Source organism: Impatiens glandulifera, chromosome 6 (assembly GCF_907164915.1).
Source record: "Impatiens glandulifera chromosome 6, dImpGla2.1, whole genome shotgun sequence".
Classification (NCBI taxonomy): Eukaryota; Viridiplantae; Streptophyta; class Magnoliopsida; order Ericales; family Balsaminaceae; genus Impatiens; species Impatiens glandulifera.
This window is the reverse complement of record NC_061867.1, coordinates 1,116,494-1,132,870: the sequence shown is the minus strand read 5'-3', so window position 1 is coordinate 1,132,870 and position 16,377 is coordinate 1,116,494. Positions and strand designations below refer to the sequence as shown.

The 16,377-nt window shown below is 30.9% G+C and overlaps 3 protein-coding genes across 3 annotated transcripts; all 3 read right to left on the bottom strand.

Moving 5' to 3' along the window:
• Positions 1–669: 669 nt before the first annotated feature.
• Positions 670–3,620, bottom strand: LOC124942195 (ceramide synthase LOH2-like). Its single transcript, XM_047482652.1, has 6 exons — positions 3,208–3,620; positions 2,924–3,132; positions 2,589–2,744; positions 1,250–1,435; positions 990–1,168; positions 670–914 (listed from the first exon to the last, which is right to left on the bottom strand). Exons 1-6 carry the CDS (start codon positions 3,337–3,339, stop codon positions 895–897), a joined length of 882 nt encoding a protein of 293 aa, XP_047338608.1. The 5' UTR covers positions 3,340–3,620; the 3' UTR covers positions 670–894.
• A 2,572-nt stretch (positions 3,621–6,192) lies between these two features.
• Positions 6,193–9,277, bottom strand: LOC124941219 (ferredoxin--nitrite reductase, chloroplastic). The gene is made up of 4 exons (XM_047481505.1): positions 8,746–9,277; positions 8,313–8,667; positions 7,927–8,215; positions 6,193–7,102 (listed from the first exon to the last, which is right to left on the bottom strand). The coding sequence occupies exons 1-4, from the start codon at positions 9,260–9,262 to the stop codon at positions 6,365–6,367; spliced, it is 1,899 nt and encodes a 632-aa protein (XP_047337461.1). The 5' UTR covers positions 9,263–9,277; the 3' UTR covers positions 6,193–6,364.
• Positions 9,278–12,397: 3,120 nt separating this feature from the next.
• LOC124941220 (putative fucosyltransferase-like protein) lies at positions 12,398–14,904 on the bottom strand. The gene is made up of 7 exons (XM_047481506.1): positions 14,437–14,904; positions 14,205–14,362; positions 13,872–14,113; positions 13,573–13,677; positions 13,325–13,481; positions 12,908–13,135; positions 12,398–12,835 (listed from the first exon to the last, which is right to left on the bottom strand). The coding sequence occupies exons 1-7, from the start codon at positions 14,791–14,793 to the stop codon at positions 12,580–12,582; spliced, it is 1,503 nt and encodes a 500-aa protein (XP_047337462.1). The 5' UTR covers positions 14,794–14,904; the 3' UTR covers positions 12,398–12,579.
• Between the last annotated feature and the right edge of the window lie 1,473 nt (positions 14,905–16,377).

Below are 16,377 nucleotides of genomic sequence, written 5' to 3'. Positions count from 1 at the left end.
AAAAGACTAATTTAGCTTAGTGATAAAATGAAAATATTGATGTACTAAAACAATACAAACAATAAATGGAGAACAAAAGCAAATGAAAACAAGAGCAGGACACAACACAAGCATTATTGATACCAATAATGTCCCAAAAATGCCTAACCTACCATTATCTAGATTTTTCTTGTCTATGCACCGCCTAGTTAAATGAATCGACCTTAATTCTGAAGAACCCGTAGAAAATTAGCTCGAGTTTCTCAATCTTTGAAGCCACATTACTCATGATACAAAATAAAAAGATCACATATATAGGAAACAAAACCAAAGATTTGTTCAAAACTTACTTTACCATATACTAGGAAGTTCTATAATGAGATGGATGACCTTTACCAATCTTAAAAAACTTTAAGGTTCCTGCTTCATGTATTATTGCCAACAAATGCACTTTTATCCTAGGTTACATCTGTTTGAAGTTGGTTAGGTGTTAGAACAAACAAATTCCACAAACTTTAGAAAAAGTTAAAGCATTCAACCTTAATCAGCTAATATGTTCACATTGAAATTTTGAGTTAATTATCACTTAATTTTCATTTTCAAATAAACCAAGTTCCCGTGAAATAGTCTTGACTAAGAAACCAAATTATATTCGTGTATGTCAATTCAATCGCAATTTAACAAAACACAAACACTAAATAACCAACATCAATTTCTTTTAAACTGTTTCCTTTTCACTCTAACCAACCAACCAATATTAATGTAACCCTATTACTTTTACATCATTAAAATGGTAAAAATAAGAAAACAACTCTGAAGAATAGGGGAAGAAGAGCAGCATTAACCGAAGGAATAGATCATCGACAAAGGAATCTAATCCAACGCTCGCTTATACAATTGCACTATAATTAATCATCAATCATCATCTTCTGAATCTGTAACGAGAGAGATATACATTATTAGTATAGCTATTGATAATCTTTTCGAAAATATACACAGTTGTTGCTTACCAGATCGTATATCCTCTCCGACCTGTCCTCTATTTTTCAATTGTTTCATGATCATCGAGTAAATGAGAATCCACCAGTAAATATGGAAGGCAAGCAGTGTCAGCAACATTGTATTGAAAACGTAGTATACTGCTGCATCGCCTACACTCGATGGATCCAATACCTCGATAAGATCGTAGCTGTGTGTAACAAACAAGGAGTCGAGGTTGGTTATTTGAGCAAAGGAAGAAATAGAAAACATGTGCAGAAGGGAGACAAACCTCGATGATTTTATTACACAGAATGGAAAGAATATGAGCCGGAGTACAAGCCATGATAATGCGAAAAGGCCAAAACAGGCACTTGCTCCAAGTTCATTCTCTGAGTATTTGAACACTTTAGCAGCTTCCAGGAATACATCACTTGCATCATGAAGGGCAAGGATGACAGAGCCAATTCGTAAGAACCTGAAAAGTAATAACAAGTTCAGATTTCGTTTTTCTTAGACAAATCAATTTCCAACAATCCATTTATTTAAAATGGATTTTGATCACCATTTCCCCTGACATGTATGGGATAGAACATAAATCAGCTCAGTCAACCATTATCAGATTGTTAGTTCTCATTGCTCTGGCATCAAGATGATCACTACTATTTCGAATATTTCATTTATGACCTACTAGAAAATAACATCGTGAACGATGTTTTTTCATCCTTCTTAAAAAAGAAGACACTTAGATCTGGATCTGGACAAGAAAATGTCTACAAATTTATGAATATAGGTCTAGTTAAGTTATGTTCCAAAACATTATGTCCTCGAAATCAACATTCAGATGAGGTACGAAAAAAAGTCCAAACTCACCTCCAGCTCTACCTCCAGAAAGTGTTTATAAATTGGCCATAAATTTAATTTAAACTTGTTGATGAACACGTATGCAATGACATTTCAGAGTATAATCTACAAATCCAGCTTTAACGAGAATAACATTCAGAAGATTTTGAAAGGAAGACCACCAACAATGAGTGACCCTTTGAAAAGTTCAAAGTAAATGGAGTTATTATTGCCCACTACTTTCCCTTTACTTAGTGGTTGTCCATCCAAATCCAAACCATTGAAGAAAATAGATAGTAGACCAAATGAAACCTAAGTTAGGCCTATGATAATTATCTGTAAGCAAATAAAAATTACATACTTGAAAGATAACACAACCTAGAATCAACAACATCAGAAAGACAAAAAAGTACATAACAGAAGCAGAAACCAACATTATATTGCTCAGTATACAAGAATTTATTCAATTTCAAGAAAGTAAAGTATATACGTTACACGAACTTTTGTAAATCAGATTATCAAAAAGCATCAATAGTTCTAAATAAAACTTGTTGAGGCTAATTAAAAGCAGATTTTGAATCGAATTAGTTGAAAGAGGAATTGTAGAAATTGTCAAACTAGTTTGTGTGTGAAGTGGTTGAGTAACTAACCATTAACATTTAGTGTATCATTCTCAATACAAGAAACTCACGGTTATAGTGCAGTGGAGTAACAGAAATACCTAGCATACTTAGTCAAATACCAAACACCTGCATTCAGAGTAGAATCTAAGAAACGAGAGATATTACCTTAAGATGTATGAATAACCGATCAAAATAACAGTAACCACATGATGAGACATCATAACTGCAAAATCCTTTCTCCTAGTTTCCCATGTAAGGAGAGCAGCAATGCTATACATATAGAATCCACATTGGCACAAATAGAAAAGCTTGAGAGGAGTCCTGATGAAGAAGCCAAACAGCTTGATTAAGATAACAACATTCAACATATCCCACTAATATATTGAGCATCAAATCACCAACAAAGTAACAATTCATTCTATATCTTATGATCTTCATACAAATATACAAAATGTCATTGAAAAATTAAAAATTTGATATCATCATAGTAAATGACTCACTTCAATTCTTGATTGGGCCAGCCTCTGAAGTATTCCTTTCCACCTGAAATCCATGGTTGATTATATGAAATGCTCAGAATACAGGTTTCAATAGTAGCATAGTAAGTCAGCTTCCACATTGACTCTGAACATTTAACTATCTTAGCTTGTGTAGCCTCGTTAAGCTTGAATTGCTCTGAACCCTTACTCAGTAGCCAAATTGCCAGACCCTGAAAAAAGGTGAATGAATAAGTCGTGAAGATTCATTAATCCAATCAAGTTGATTTGAGGGGAGGAGGTTTTACCCGAAAGACATATCTATCAAGCAAGAACCTTGCGATGACAAAGGCAATGGCAAAACATATCGCCCACAGTAAATGAAAGATTGAGGGTCCAGCGTTATCGACCCAGATCGATTCCATGGAAGCTTGGAGCATCCAATTCAAGTTGGGTTTCCGTTGAGAATGCCGGAATCAGTAAGGCTGATGTTGAATGCACGCATAGTAAGTAAGGGTCGCCCTAAAATCTCGAAACAGGAGTGAATTGGGGCGAAGGAATTCGAGAATCTAGATAGATGGGTTGAATGGTTGGTGAGATCTCTTGTGTTTCCGCGGCGGGTGGGATCTACTAACTTTGATCTTCTTCTTTCTTTCTTCTTCTTTCTTCTTCTTTCTTCTTCAGGGCTGTCTTTTTCTTTGCATGACTGTGAAATGTGGGAGCTTTTCACACTTTTCTCTGTTCTTTCTGCATCACGATAACCAAACGGGACGTAACACGTGGGTCCCGCGATAACCAGAGTGTGGGCGCCTATTCGCCGGCAGACAAGGGCTTGTTTGTTTGGTTGATCTCTGTTTTTTTTTATATATATAAAAAAATATATATGGTCAGAATATTCTTAGTTTAAACTTTATTCTTTTATTTTAATAGTCTTTTCTATATATTAGACTAGTTTGATTTGGTTTATTATTAATTTATTGTTTAAGCTTATTATTTAAATATTGAGATACATTTTATAGTATTTAATTTTAGTGTGTTTGATTTGTTTAATCTCTTTATTTTATTTTATTTTTTATATTTAATTGTATTTACAAGTTAAATTTTATAAAAATAAAAATATTTTAATTTTTAAAAGGTTGAATGGTTAAATTGAAATTATTTATTGAAGTAATTGAAATTTTGAAACTCCTTTTTTAATTTCACATAGCCTAACGTTATATAAAAACGAATGTTTTTTTTTTAACAATTTCAAACATGTTTAACTTATTATTTATGTGATATTTATAAATAAATAAAATATTAATATCTCTAATTTAATTACCAAATTTTAATTAATTTAGAGTTTTAAATATTGAATTAGAGAGAATTAATATTATTTATGTGGTATTTATAAATAAATAGATAATCTATGTTACTAATTTAATTACCCAATATTATTTGAAATTCCGTAGTCAAAACACTGGATTCGTTAAAATTCGACTTGTTAAATTAGTATTTCTTTTATTATGTAGATAATAAGTTATATTTAAAATCGTTAACAAAATATAGTTTAGTATAACTTTAACAATAACAATAAAGAAGCCTCAAATTGTGAAATTTAAATTAAGTGAATAAATAATTTAAAAAAAAAATTGATAAAAAAAATCTATGAAAATAACCATCAAGGGAATTTTGTACTATAAGTTTGTTTTTTAAAATATATTCAATAATGAATTACTTCAATTTTAATAAAGAAAATAATTCTTAATATAAATATATATAATGTGATATGTCCTCATCAAAACTTATTTTATTCTTTTTTCTGGGAAAATAAACCTTATCTTCTTAATTATTATTTTTAAAGGGTTTATTTAATGCAAATATGCAATATATTTATTAACAAAGAAAAAACAATTGAAATTGAGAGCATCTACATAACAACTTTTTAAGTTAAAACTTATCATTAAAAAATAAAATATAAACAATTTGGAAATGTAATAATCAACTTCATTTTGTGTAAATTCTATTAACAAAGGGTCATTTTGAAAACAGTTTTTTTAAATAATGAAGTAATAATTTTATATGAATATTATAGTAAACTCTAGATCGGAGGGATTTGTCGTCAATGTTGGAGTTCAATTTATTAAATCATGTTTATTTTTAAATAAAAATTTAAGTCATTTAAAACTGCCCAAATGACAGTTGTTGTACAATCAATCATATAATAAGGAATACAAAATTTAACTCATAATTAAAATTTTACAAAAATATACATTCTTAAAATCACTAAAATCAATATCTTTTAATAATAAAAAATTCTTTAAAAAATATAAGTTAAATTTAAGTTGTTTTCGGTGTTGACTAGGGAAAATTTATATTCATCATAATATCATAATATTGATCTTAATCAAAATATTTTATTTTTTAAATGTAAAAATGAGTACACTCACTCTCATGACAATCTAGACTAACTTTTACCAATTGAGAATATACATTAGTGAGTTAGGTGTGTAATTATATTTGTATGCAGTTATTTATTCGTCAAAATTATTTAATAGCTTATTATGTCATCTTGTTTTATTCGCATTTATAAGCCGAATTAAACTAACCCGTAAAAATCGCAACAAATATGTGGTCACACATTCTTAACCGGTTTAATTGAAAATTTTCAAAAATAATCCGAATAGAATCTTAAGGTTAGAAATGAGTCAAGCTACTCGCGAGCCGCTCGATTAAAACACGACTTGAGTTTGACTTTAACCAAGTTCAAGACGAGCTCGAGCCGGCTCGTTTAATATTCCAGTCGAGCTTATGCAATATTTGTTCGATGAATTGTCGAGTTTTTTCGAGCTTAATAATAAATAATATTTATTTTTTATTTTAATATTAAAATCTAAAATTTTAAATATAAATATATTTTTATAAATATTTAAAAATTTAATTTTACTTCAAATTTTCAAGTCGAGCCTCTAGATAAATAGTCGAGTCGAATTTGAGCTTAAATTTATAAACTTGTTCCAGCCGAACTAATAAATATTTAATCGAGTCGAGCTCGAACTAGCTTAACTCATTTGTAGCCCTAACTTCGTCCAAAAAAAAAAAAAAAAAATTAACTCATACACACAAAGATACATGGTTGAAAGTGGTCTCAAGCAATGATATGGTTTGATTTTGACATAGGGTAAGCCCTCCATAAAACATTTTTATGAGTTTAAGGTAATGATAAGAATATCCTCTAGTCAAGATATTCAAACATGATTGTTTATTGATTGTGTCTCCCACTTATATTTAGGCCTGTTTGATATACAAACGTCTAGGGAATCAAGGAATGGTATAAAAACCATAAAATCAAATCAATCAAACACTTAATACACCAATTTATACAAGTGTAAATATTATTATTTTTATAAAAACTTGCATCACAACAACAACAAAAAATACAAATAACCCAAATAGTTTTATTATAAAGACCTTAAGACTAACTACTTATTCATCATCTTCTTCTCTTTCCCTTGGAACAGCCCCAAAGTGGTTAACCAAAAGTTCAACAACTAAGGGCACCAAGTCCTCACAAGGGACACTTTTCTTATAAATATCCCCTAAATGTGAATCACTTCCAATTCTTCCACCCAAATAAACATCAGCCCCTTCCAATGTCTTCCCATCTTTCCTAGTCAAGCATCCCATAAACCCTATATCCGCCACTTGTACCTGCGCGCAAGTATTCGGGCAGCCCGTCCAATGCATCCTAACAGGTTTATTAACCGAAACCAACCTACCCACTTCCTCGGTCAGCTTCAAGGCTCGAGCCTTCGTCTCGATAAGCGCTTGCCCGCAGAACTGGCTTCCAGTGCATGCAACTAGTCCTTTCATTAAAAGGGGAGGATCGGGCAAGAATTTTTCCTTTAAAAGAGGCTCGTTGAGAAGGGATTCGAGTTTCGAGTTTTCTACATTTGGGATTATTACGTTTTGCTCCACCGTAAGTCGGAGCTCGCCCGAGCCGTACTCGTCGGCTAGACGGGCTAGCTCGTCCATATCGTCGGCTTGGACACGACCTACAGGTATGTGTAGGCCGACGAAGCTGAGCCCGTCTTGTTTTTGTGGGTGGACACCGAGATACTCTCTTCTTTCCCATTGCTTTTGGACTAAGTCTTCCGAAGACGCCCTTTCGAGTTCTCCACTAGGCATTCTCTTCACTACCTCTTCCCTGAATCCTTCAATACCCTACATTTTTTCCAAGCAAACAACAAAAGTCAGTCAAGTCAAATTTAAGTTAGTTGAAGATGAGTCATGTTCATTGCAAGGAGTGAAAATTGGTGAAGGCTCTCTCAAATTTAATAATATAAAAGTATGAAGATCAATGATTAAAAAAAATTCTAAGTTTGGAACAATGTTAAATAATGTATGATCATGAGTAAAAAAAATAAAATTTTATTTTGAAAACCAATATTTTTCATTCATCTATCAAATTCCTATATCAATGAAGTTAATTGTTCTTAAATGTTTTCATAAAAACAAAAAATATTATATCATATGACTACCAATTAGAGTTTTTCTTGAATGTTTTCAAAAAAAAATCACATCCCTATAATTTCAATTATCAAATTATTTGATCAAACATCAATTGATCATTTATCAAAGTATTACTCAATTCATGAATTCAAAATAATAAAACACCCTCAATTTATTTATTATATATTAGTACATCTAAAGTTTTTTTACCCAAAAAAACCCAAATCACAATAGTAATTTACTTTTATAAAAATCACATAAAAATATATATTTTAATAACTAAAACTAAATAATTCCAAAAAATACTTATTTTTATCAATCAATCTAAAGTTTTTTAAAAAAAACCCAAAGATCAAAACTTTCTTTTTCAACTTTATTTATAAATGTTCAAAATTTTATAAGGAAATAAATGCAAAACTATTTGAATCTAAACTTAGAAACTATGAAAATTTATTTTTAAAAAATGTGTTATTCCTTAAAAGTAGAATCTAAAACAAGCAAAATTCAAACTTTTAAACAAATAAATAGAAACTTACAAGTTCATCAATGAGCCACATCATTCTAGTCTTCTGTCTATTCCCTCTAGTTCCAAGATCTCTATAAGCTTCAAGAACAGCACCACAAACTCCGATCACATCGTCGGCCGGAACCCAAGCATCAAGCGCCACAGCCTCCGCACATCGCTTCGGACTAAAGAATCCACCAACGAGCAAATTGAATCCAAATTTCCCATTCTTTGTAGCCGGCATATAAGCAAGATCATTAATATGTGGGTGTTCATACAAATCATGAGATCCCACCACACATACATTCCATTTCCTAGGCCTGCCCAAACCAAAACCAAAACCAACATTTAATCAATTCGATATCTTTGCAACTCAATCAAAACCAATCTACAAATCCATTACAATTTACAACTTACAGATTGGTAAAAGCAAGATTGCCCTGAAAATTCCCTGTTATGAACTGCGACAACAGATTAGTATAAGCTCTAGTGTCAATAATCTCATCAGGATCAATGCCAGCAATCGGATTCCCAACTGGGTTACGAACATTATCCATTCCACTTTGAAGACTCGTCAATCCAACAGAAACCAAACCTTTTAAGATCTCCGGTACATCAGGAAGAACAACACCACGAATTTGCCAATTTTGACGAGTTGTAACATCTGCACAACCTTCCTTACCATATTTCCTAATCACACTAGCCAAATAACGGGTTTGTTCACTAGTTGTAACCCCATTTGGTAGCTTCAATCTCATCATAAATCTTCCATCTAATCATATGAACAAATCAAGATCTGAAATCTGAAATTTAAAACCCATAAAGAAAAACAGGGTTTTGGTTAACTTACATTGATGTTTTCTCCTGTGGAAAAGTCCTAGCCATTTGAGACGAACATCAATATCATCCTTATTGACTTTCAATTTCTCAATATCTTCCATTGACATATTAGCAAGTTCTTCAATCCCATTCTCAGTAAACAACTTCATGGGTTCTTTCTCAATCTTAACTTTCTCCTGTGGATTAATCCCCTGTCTGAACTTCTCCTTCAAAACAAAGTACCCTTCTTTTTCCTCCACTCTTGGTTCAAGCCTTGACTCGTCGACACCCGGTTCACCAGAAGGAGGAGCCACTATCTGGGTCGGCGTTGCACATAGTCTGGTTGAGTTAACTCGGTGAGAACTCAGGCCAGAAGTAGCTAAAAGTCGAAGTGAAATGGATGACATTTTTTGAAACGGAAACGGCGGCGGCGATTGATGCGGCGGCGGTGGCGGTGTTGGAATGATGGAAAGAGAGATGGCGTTTTGTAATGGCTGTGGATACAGTTTATGGTCAGAGTGAATTAGCTTGCTCTGTCTTTTGGCCATGGCTAAGGGTCATTTTTTGAAAGGAAAGGGTGATCGTTGATTTTTTTGGACTATAATACCCTTGAAGCGGTTATAAAAAAATGGAACGTGGGAGTCTTGCGCCACATGTATACTTCTAAAACCTTGTTTGATTTCGCCAAATAAGGGTATTAGCGATGCGTTAGCCAGACATGGATAATTTGTATGTGGGTATTGTTATAATTTATCTGTTAAAATGATTTCGAAATTTTTAGATAGATGTTATTCACTGTGGACTTCTAATAATGATATGCGAAAAAAAATGTTATATTATGGAAAGTCGTTATCGTATGTGTCATTAAAATGTTAAATTTGTAACTCATATTTTTATGGTGTTGAGGATGATTAGTATTTGATTTTTTTTTTAAGAATTACTTTGATTTCGTATAGATCAATCCTGAAAAATTTGGATTGATACAATTGATATGACATTCATACATATTTGAGTTATTATCTCAATTATCTTCTTGTTAATTCTCTAATAGAAATCATCAATTTTTTATAGTTATAATTATTTTATTTATATCAATCATAATATGATTTTTTAGATTAATTCCGGGAATGAGTACAAAGAATTGGGAGGGTAATTAAATTTATGAAGTTTTATAACTTATCAAGTAATGTGTTGTTTTTTCTAATTTTTCATCTCATATTTTTTTATTATTTTTTAAAAAATCTTATCATTCTTAATATAGATTATCATTTAAAATAAAAAAAGTATTGAAACATAATAATTTATAAGTTTATAAATAAACTCTGAGTTATTATTAATTAAACCGGGAAAATAAATAAATAAGCAGCCAAGTCAAACTTTTTATTATAATAATATTATTATTATAGAATTTACTCTAGAGTAGACATGGTACCGCAATGGGGCTACTTAGCACGTGTACGCCCCATGTTTTAAGTTTTGGCAGGGGTATTATGGTCCAGAAATATATAAATTAATATTTTGACTATTTTATTTTTATAATTTGTCATAATTATTGTTTTTAAAAAAATAGATATTTATTTTTTAAATATTTTTTTAAAGGTTCATTTATTAAAAATGATGAAAATAAAAAATATAATAATAAAAATAATAATAGATACTAATTATAATTATTTTGAAAATTATTTAAATAAAATTAATTTTGTTTATATTTTGTATAAAACCTATCATCAAAATTTTGTTATGTAAAAGTTTATGAACAAAATCTAAAAGTTGATGAAATTTTTTTTTTATTTTTTAAGTAAAAATTATATATAATTTTTAGAGGAGTGATAGGGGAGGGAATTTGAGGAAGGGAATGATGTGTCACTACAAGATGGAAAAATGATAAAAGGTGAAGAGAGAAGATAGATAAATTTTGTTATTTTTTTGGCTAATCAAATGCCCCACATCATTCCCTACTCCATTTTCTCCCTCAAATTTCTTTTTCCAATCATTTCTCTAATTTTTATTAATAAAAATATTTTTTTATTAAAATTTTGATAATAAAGAGACTAATATATGAAAGACTTCATGATTACAACATTTTGAGTGAATCTTTTGAGTTAAAAAATTATGTGAAAAAAATATATTTTTTTTTTTCATTCTTCTATGTTTAGTCCTAAACCTTAAATTCTAAACTCTAATGGTTGGATTTAAATTTCTAGATGGTTCAGTCAACACATCTCATCCAAGTATGCATGTGTCATAATATGAGAAAACCAAACAATGCTTTAAGAAGATATTTTGGCAATTAGGTTTAATTAAAGAATAGAAACAAACAGAACCTAAAAGTGAGAGAGAACATATATATAATAAAATGTCCAATGAAGAAGCCAAGAGACGAACTAACGTCGGACCGACAACGACTAACCGCGGCGCCGCCACTTGTCCCTTACCCTTCCGATCTTCCATGGGACCTCTTTGATTTTTCTTTACCAAACTAATTAAACACCACCCATCATTTTTATTTTATTTTTACTTAATTAAATTGTGTTAAAAGAAAAAATGATTTGTTCTATCAAAAAGTGATCTTAGAGATAAAAAAAATCACGTATTTAATTTTCATGAAAATTTTGAATCCCACTAAGATAAGAGTCGGCTTAAGAGATCAAGAGGACACGGAATGAAATCGGGGTGTCATAACTGTCAGGTATCAAATGTCATGCTAGCTTTACTTAATTAAAAGAAAAAAAGAAAACTGTGAAGGACCATGATTATGGAGTGGTTAATTGATAATGCTTATTTTTCTTAATTAAAAAATATATATTTAATATTAATAATTGCGATGAATTGAATATCAAAAAAAGGAGGTGTATAATCAAAACAAGGGGCAGGATGAAGTTTTCCCCTAATTAAATTAAATATTTTCTTAATCATGCAAATGCACCTTCCTTAATAAGTAGTATTCAATTAGGAGTTGTTTGATTTTAAAATTTTAAAAGGTAACTTTATTAATGAGTCGAATAGAAAAACAATTAGATTCCACTAGAGTCGAGGCATTATTATTATACTAATAAAGCTCTTTGGATCTATGAAATATATATATATTTATATTATATAATTAATTAAGTAGATGAGTTCATGAATTTTTATTAGAAGAATTAAATTTTATAAAAAAAGAAGAAGTTGAAATTGAGAACATTCTATTTATTTGCAAAAGTTTAATACATTTGGTTTGTTTTTATTTTGGTATACTTATGACTTAATATAAATTCTGTCATTCTTAAACGAACATAAAAAAAAATTGGACTAATATCTCATTTGTCACTTTTATAGCTTGTTTGATATTTGGTTATTTAATTTTTTATTTATAAAAAGTAGAAGTTTTTTAAAATTTTAAATAGTTAAATTACTGTCTTTTGTATTTAATAATTTGCACCTCATTATTGAATAAATTTGAATTGTGAATAATTCAAAGCTTTTGCACCTTTTGAATCATTTTATTAATAAAAAATAAAAACACTGATATTTATTTATTTTTTTCTAAATTGAGTACAAACTAAACAAATAAACATGTAAGTAAATGAAAAAAAAAAAAACTTATTTCCAATTAACTAGCTCAACAAATACTATATATAAGATGTATAAAATCTCGTCCAAATATAGCTTAAGAAAATCCAATTTACCCACAATGGATAAATTCAAAAATAAACCGTAGATAAATCCATTATATGATATGTGGGAACTCGTAGAAGAATTAGAACACATTCTCTTCTTCGGTTTTTCATCTCTAATCCGTCTAAGAATGCATAATCTTTAACCTTTTTACATTATCATGAATCGTCGATGGTGAATTATACTTTACCTACCAACACTCTGTCATAATCTAGACGAAAATGACTTCAAATTTCGCACACGGGTTTTCCTCAACGTGACTTTTAAATTCAGCCTCGGTTTTGAATCTGAAAGTGTATAAAGCCTGCCTCTGTGTCATTCCGACAGGATATATTCTGTAAATTTTCAGCTCATCCCCGCCTCTAATACTTTCAGGTCGTTCCAATTTCCATATAGGTTTGTGTCTTATAGACTTGAATTTCGATAAGATAGCTGTTTCCAATGCTTCTATCGTCAAATTCGAACTCCTGTCAAGACAATTATATCCTCATTATTATTGTGATATATATATTTGAATGTGGATAAAAGGAGATAACTACCTCAAGAAGATGGACTCCATTTCAAACCTTCCTCTTTCCCTTGCATAAACGTGATACACTGTTTCTTCGCCTCTCGTACACTTACATGGGCGTTTAGGGGAAGACAGGGCTTTTTCTTCTTTCTCTCGGATTATTGTTGCTAAATGGATGCAAAGACGGCATGATGAATGGACAGCTGCCATGTCGAGTAAAGCTTTGAAAGAATCAGATGGCCCTTCAAACTTCCATCTGAAATCAACAAAATAGTACATAAACCCTAAATATTTTGTTTTGAAAAGTGAGAACTTTTCGAAGGAGATTATTATTATTATGTTTTTCTAGGACCGGGGTTTATAGTTTATACCCTGAAGGAAACTCGCACGACAATGATGGGTTTTTTCGAAAAAGATGATTAGATATTGAAGTTTGAAAATTTACCTAATTGATTGATTGTAAGCATGAGGGTTTTTGGAAAGGTAAAACATGGTGCTGGCAACAGAGACTATATCATTGAGCTCGCGAATGTGTAGGATACAACCGGGACAAGGGGAGAATTCCTCGATGTTTGGTGCCCCGACAACCACTGGAATAGAACCTAAAAAAACCCCATTTCAATCACAACCAATATTCCTATCCTATTTGAATCATTTGAACATAAAATATAAAAGTAGGATGATGAATCATACCAGCAACAAGAGACTGGAAGAATTTCTCTGTCACATAATCCTCCTCGTTTGAATTCTCAAATGAGAAGCTAAATTTGTATCGTTTAAGAGTCTCAACTTTGTTCACTGCAGAAATTACAGTTTTTTAAGTTTAGTTCCAAAATGAGTCATGCAATGAAATATGGTACTGATCTGTCAAAATTGACGATGATTTGAAGATTGAAGAAGTAACAGTTTCCTTTCCAAGTGTTTTAGAAAGGATTATTAGCGCCGATTTCAACAAAACAAAATTCCTTTTCTGGAAAACAAAATGATGATACCTTTTCCATTACGGTTACGATGACATGCCCCATAGGAATCAATCTTCATACCGGATTTCTCAAGACCCTCAAGGGCAAGAAGGCGAAAGTTTTTCGCACCACAATTAGATATGAAAGCTGCAGCCAAAGCAGCCTCTGTTTTTGGTTGAACCGGGGCCATGATATCATATTCAGCCCATGAAAAGTAACCAACAGGCACATCTGATGACAAACTAGTTGTCATTATGACATCAAATCCTTTCCTAAGATGAATCCAAGCATCAATTTTAGTAAAAACTTCAAACATAATCTAATCTAATCTAGCGATGAAATTGCTGCTTACCTAATACCTACCGTCTCGCGTTTTCAATCCTATTCTCTGCATAATATTGAGCCGATTCCATTGATCTATGAACTCTCATTGCACCAGATTGTTGTCCAAATCCAGCATCTAGTTTAATCCTATCAGAACTACCCACAAATTTACACCCAACAGCACATTTTTCCCATTCCTGTAACAATTGATTCAACATTCATAAACTACAACAATCTAATCAAATCTTATCTATACAACAAATTACAATACCTGGTCTCTTCCTCCATTGATTAAGATTGATTCATTCTGAAAATCCCTAGAATACAAAACAGAATCTCTTTTCTCTAACCATTCCTCACAAGGGTCTTGTTCAAGATCCAAATCCAAACCCACTGTAACTGAGGATGTAAGGGATGTAAACTGATAGAAGTTTTCGGTCCACGAATTGAACCGAATGAAATTCTCGGCCATATCAAGTCGACCTAGAAAAGCGATCTCTGCTATTACAACCAAAGCTACAGCAAAAGGCATCAAATTAACCCATTTCTTCTTTGATTTAGATCCTTCTTCATGGCTGGATGATGGCCGCGTGGATCTCTGAGGAGTATTGTTAGATTGAAGACCCATTAATGGATTAAGAAAGAAAGATGAACCCTAAATCAAAATACTAAAATTGGTATAACCCATGTTCAACAATCTGCATCTTGATTCAATCATTCCTTCAATTCAATTCCGATCATATCTGTAGATTTCTCTAACCTATTACATAGTAAACAACAATTATCATTCTTCTCTTCTTGATTATTGATTTTAATGAAAAAATTAATATATTATAATCCGTTAATAACTAATTGAATCTAAAAAATGCAAGAAAATCTGTATTTGGCTTTTTCTTTACAAATTTTATGAGTATTTTGTTGTAATTCTTTTTTTTAATAAAATTTTATTTCATTTAATTAAGGATAAATAGTTTGACAAAAATTATAAAAAATATTAAATATGTAACAAAAAGATTGGAAGTTTGAATATTTAATATGCCAAAGTTATATATGGTTAGACTAATTTTAATGGGAATAAAACTGCTGACTTTTAATTTTTTAATTAAAATTCTTTCAATCATAAATATTTTTTTTCTTGAAATATATCAAGGTTAACAAATTAAAATTTTATTTAACAGTTTTTAATTAAAAATTGTGTTTTTTTTCAAACTAAAAGAAACCTACAAGTTATAATAATTTGAATAGATATCATATTTATCTATCAAATAATCCAGCATAATCCAGAAAATCCAAAAAGCACAAAAATATTGACAAAGTCCATTCAATATTTTGAGTTTTCTAAATCAAAATCCAAATTGAATAAATGAAATAGAATCCAAATCCTCTTGTTCGGAAAAAAGTTTTGATTTTGTTTTTTAGATTGCCTTAACTTTACATCTCATTGTAACTCATTCTCTTCTAAATTTAATTTGTTTTTTCCAATTCTTGTTTTAATGGTATATTGTTTTAAAATATACTTTTAGTCTTGACCAAAATAAATGAATGATAATGAAAAAAAAATGTTCATTATGTTAGTCACTACTGAATGGGTTGAGAAGAGATGGAGACAACGTCTTTAATTTTACATTACAAATTAGTGACCGCGATTTGAAGCTTACTTTGAAACATGATTAACATTCAATCGTTCGTCGTTGGTTGGAATGTTTGGATAAAAATTGTGAGTTCGGTTGGATTGAGTCGATGAATCTTAATCGATTATTTCCTGGTGGACTATTTGGCTTGAAAAGAACTGTAAGACTTTCAGTAATCGCGGTCGATTGATACGTTCACTACACAATGTTATTATTATGACGATAAGGGAAATTTCTTTTGAAAAAACAGTGGAACCGCTCTTCTCTTGTTTCTTTCCTCGCTTGACCTGCACCCGCTAACCGATGAGTGACTAGGAATGCTCAGTGACAACCTCTCAATTGTTACCGCCTGGCCTCTCTTGCTATCACGTCTGCACCTAGTGTGGTCAGTTATACTTTTGATAGAGCTTTCCTCACTCGTTACTCACTCCTCACATTCCCTTTGAAACAAGAGGGAAGGTAGATTGTGTATGTTAATTAGATGTTCGCAGCGGAATAATTTATAGATATAATCTAAACATCTAATCATATGATCATGCATAATTGATAGAATCATGATATATAGTTTATAAAAATATACC

Coding starts and splice junctions, on each gene's coding strand:
- LOC124942195 (XM_047482652.1), bottom strand. CDS start 3,339: ATGCTCCAAGCTTCCATGGAATCGATCTGGGTCGATAACGCTGGACCC. Junction 2,745..2,923: donor TGGCCCAATCAAGAATTGAA/GTGAGTCATTTA, acceptor CTTCTTCATCAG/GACTCCTCTCAAGCTTTTCT. Junction 1,169..1,249: donor TGTGTAATAAAATCATCGAG/GTTTGTCTCCCT, acceptor TGTTACACACAG/CTACGATCTTATCGAGGTAT.
- LOC124941220 (XM_047481506.1), bottom strand. CDS start 14,793: ATGGGTCTTCAATCTAACAATACTCCTCAGAGATCCACGCGGCCATCA. Junction 13,678..13,871: donor TCGTAACCGTAATGGAAAAG/GTATCATCATTT, acceptor TAATTTCTGCAG/TGAACAAAGTTGAGACTCTT. Junction 12,836..12,907: donor ATGGAGTCCATCTTCTTGAG/GTAGTTATCTCC, acceptor TTGTCTTGACAG/GAGTTCGAATTTGACGATAG.
- LOC124941219 (XM_047481505.1), bottom strand. CDS start 9,262: ATGGCCAAAAGACAGAGCAAGCTAATTCACTCTGACCATAAACTGTAT. Junction 8,216..8,312: donor AATCTTGCTTTTACCAATCT/GTAAGTTGTAAA, acceptor TGGTTTGGGCAG/GCCTAGGAAATGGAATGTAT. Junction 7,103..7,926: donor TGTGGCTCATTGATGAACTT/GTAAGTTTCTAT, acceptor GAAAAAATGTAG/GGTATTGAAGGATTCAGGGA.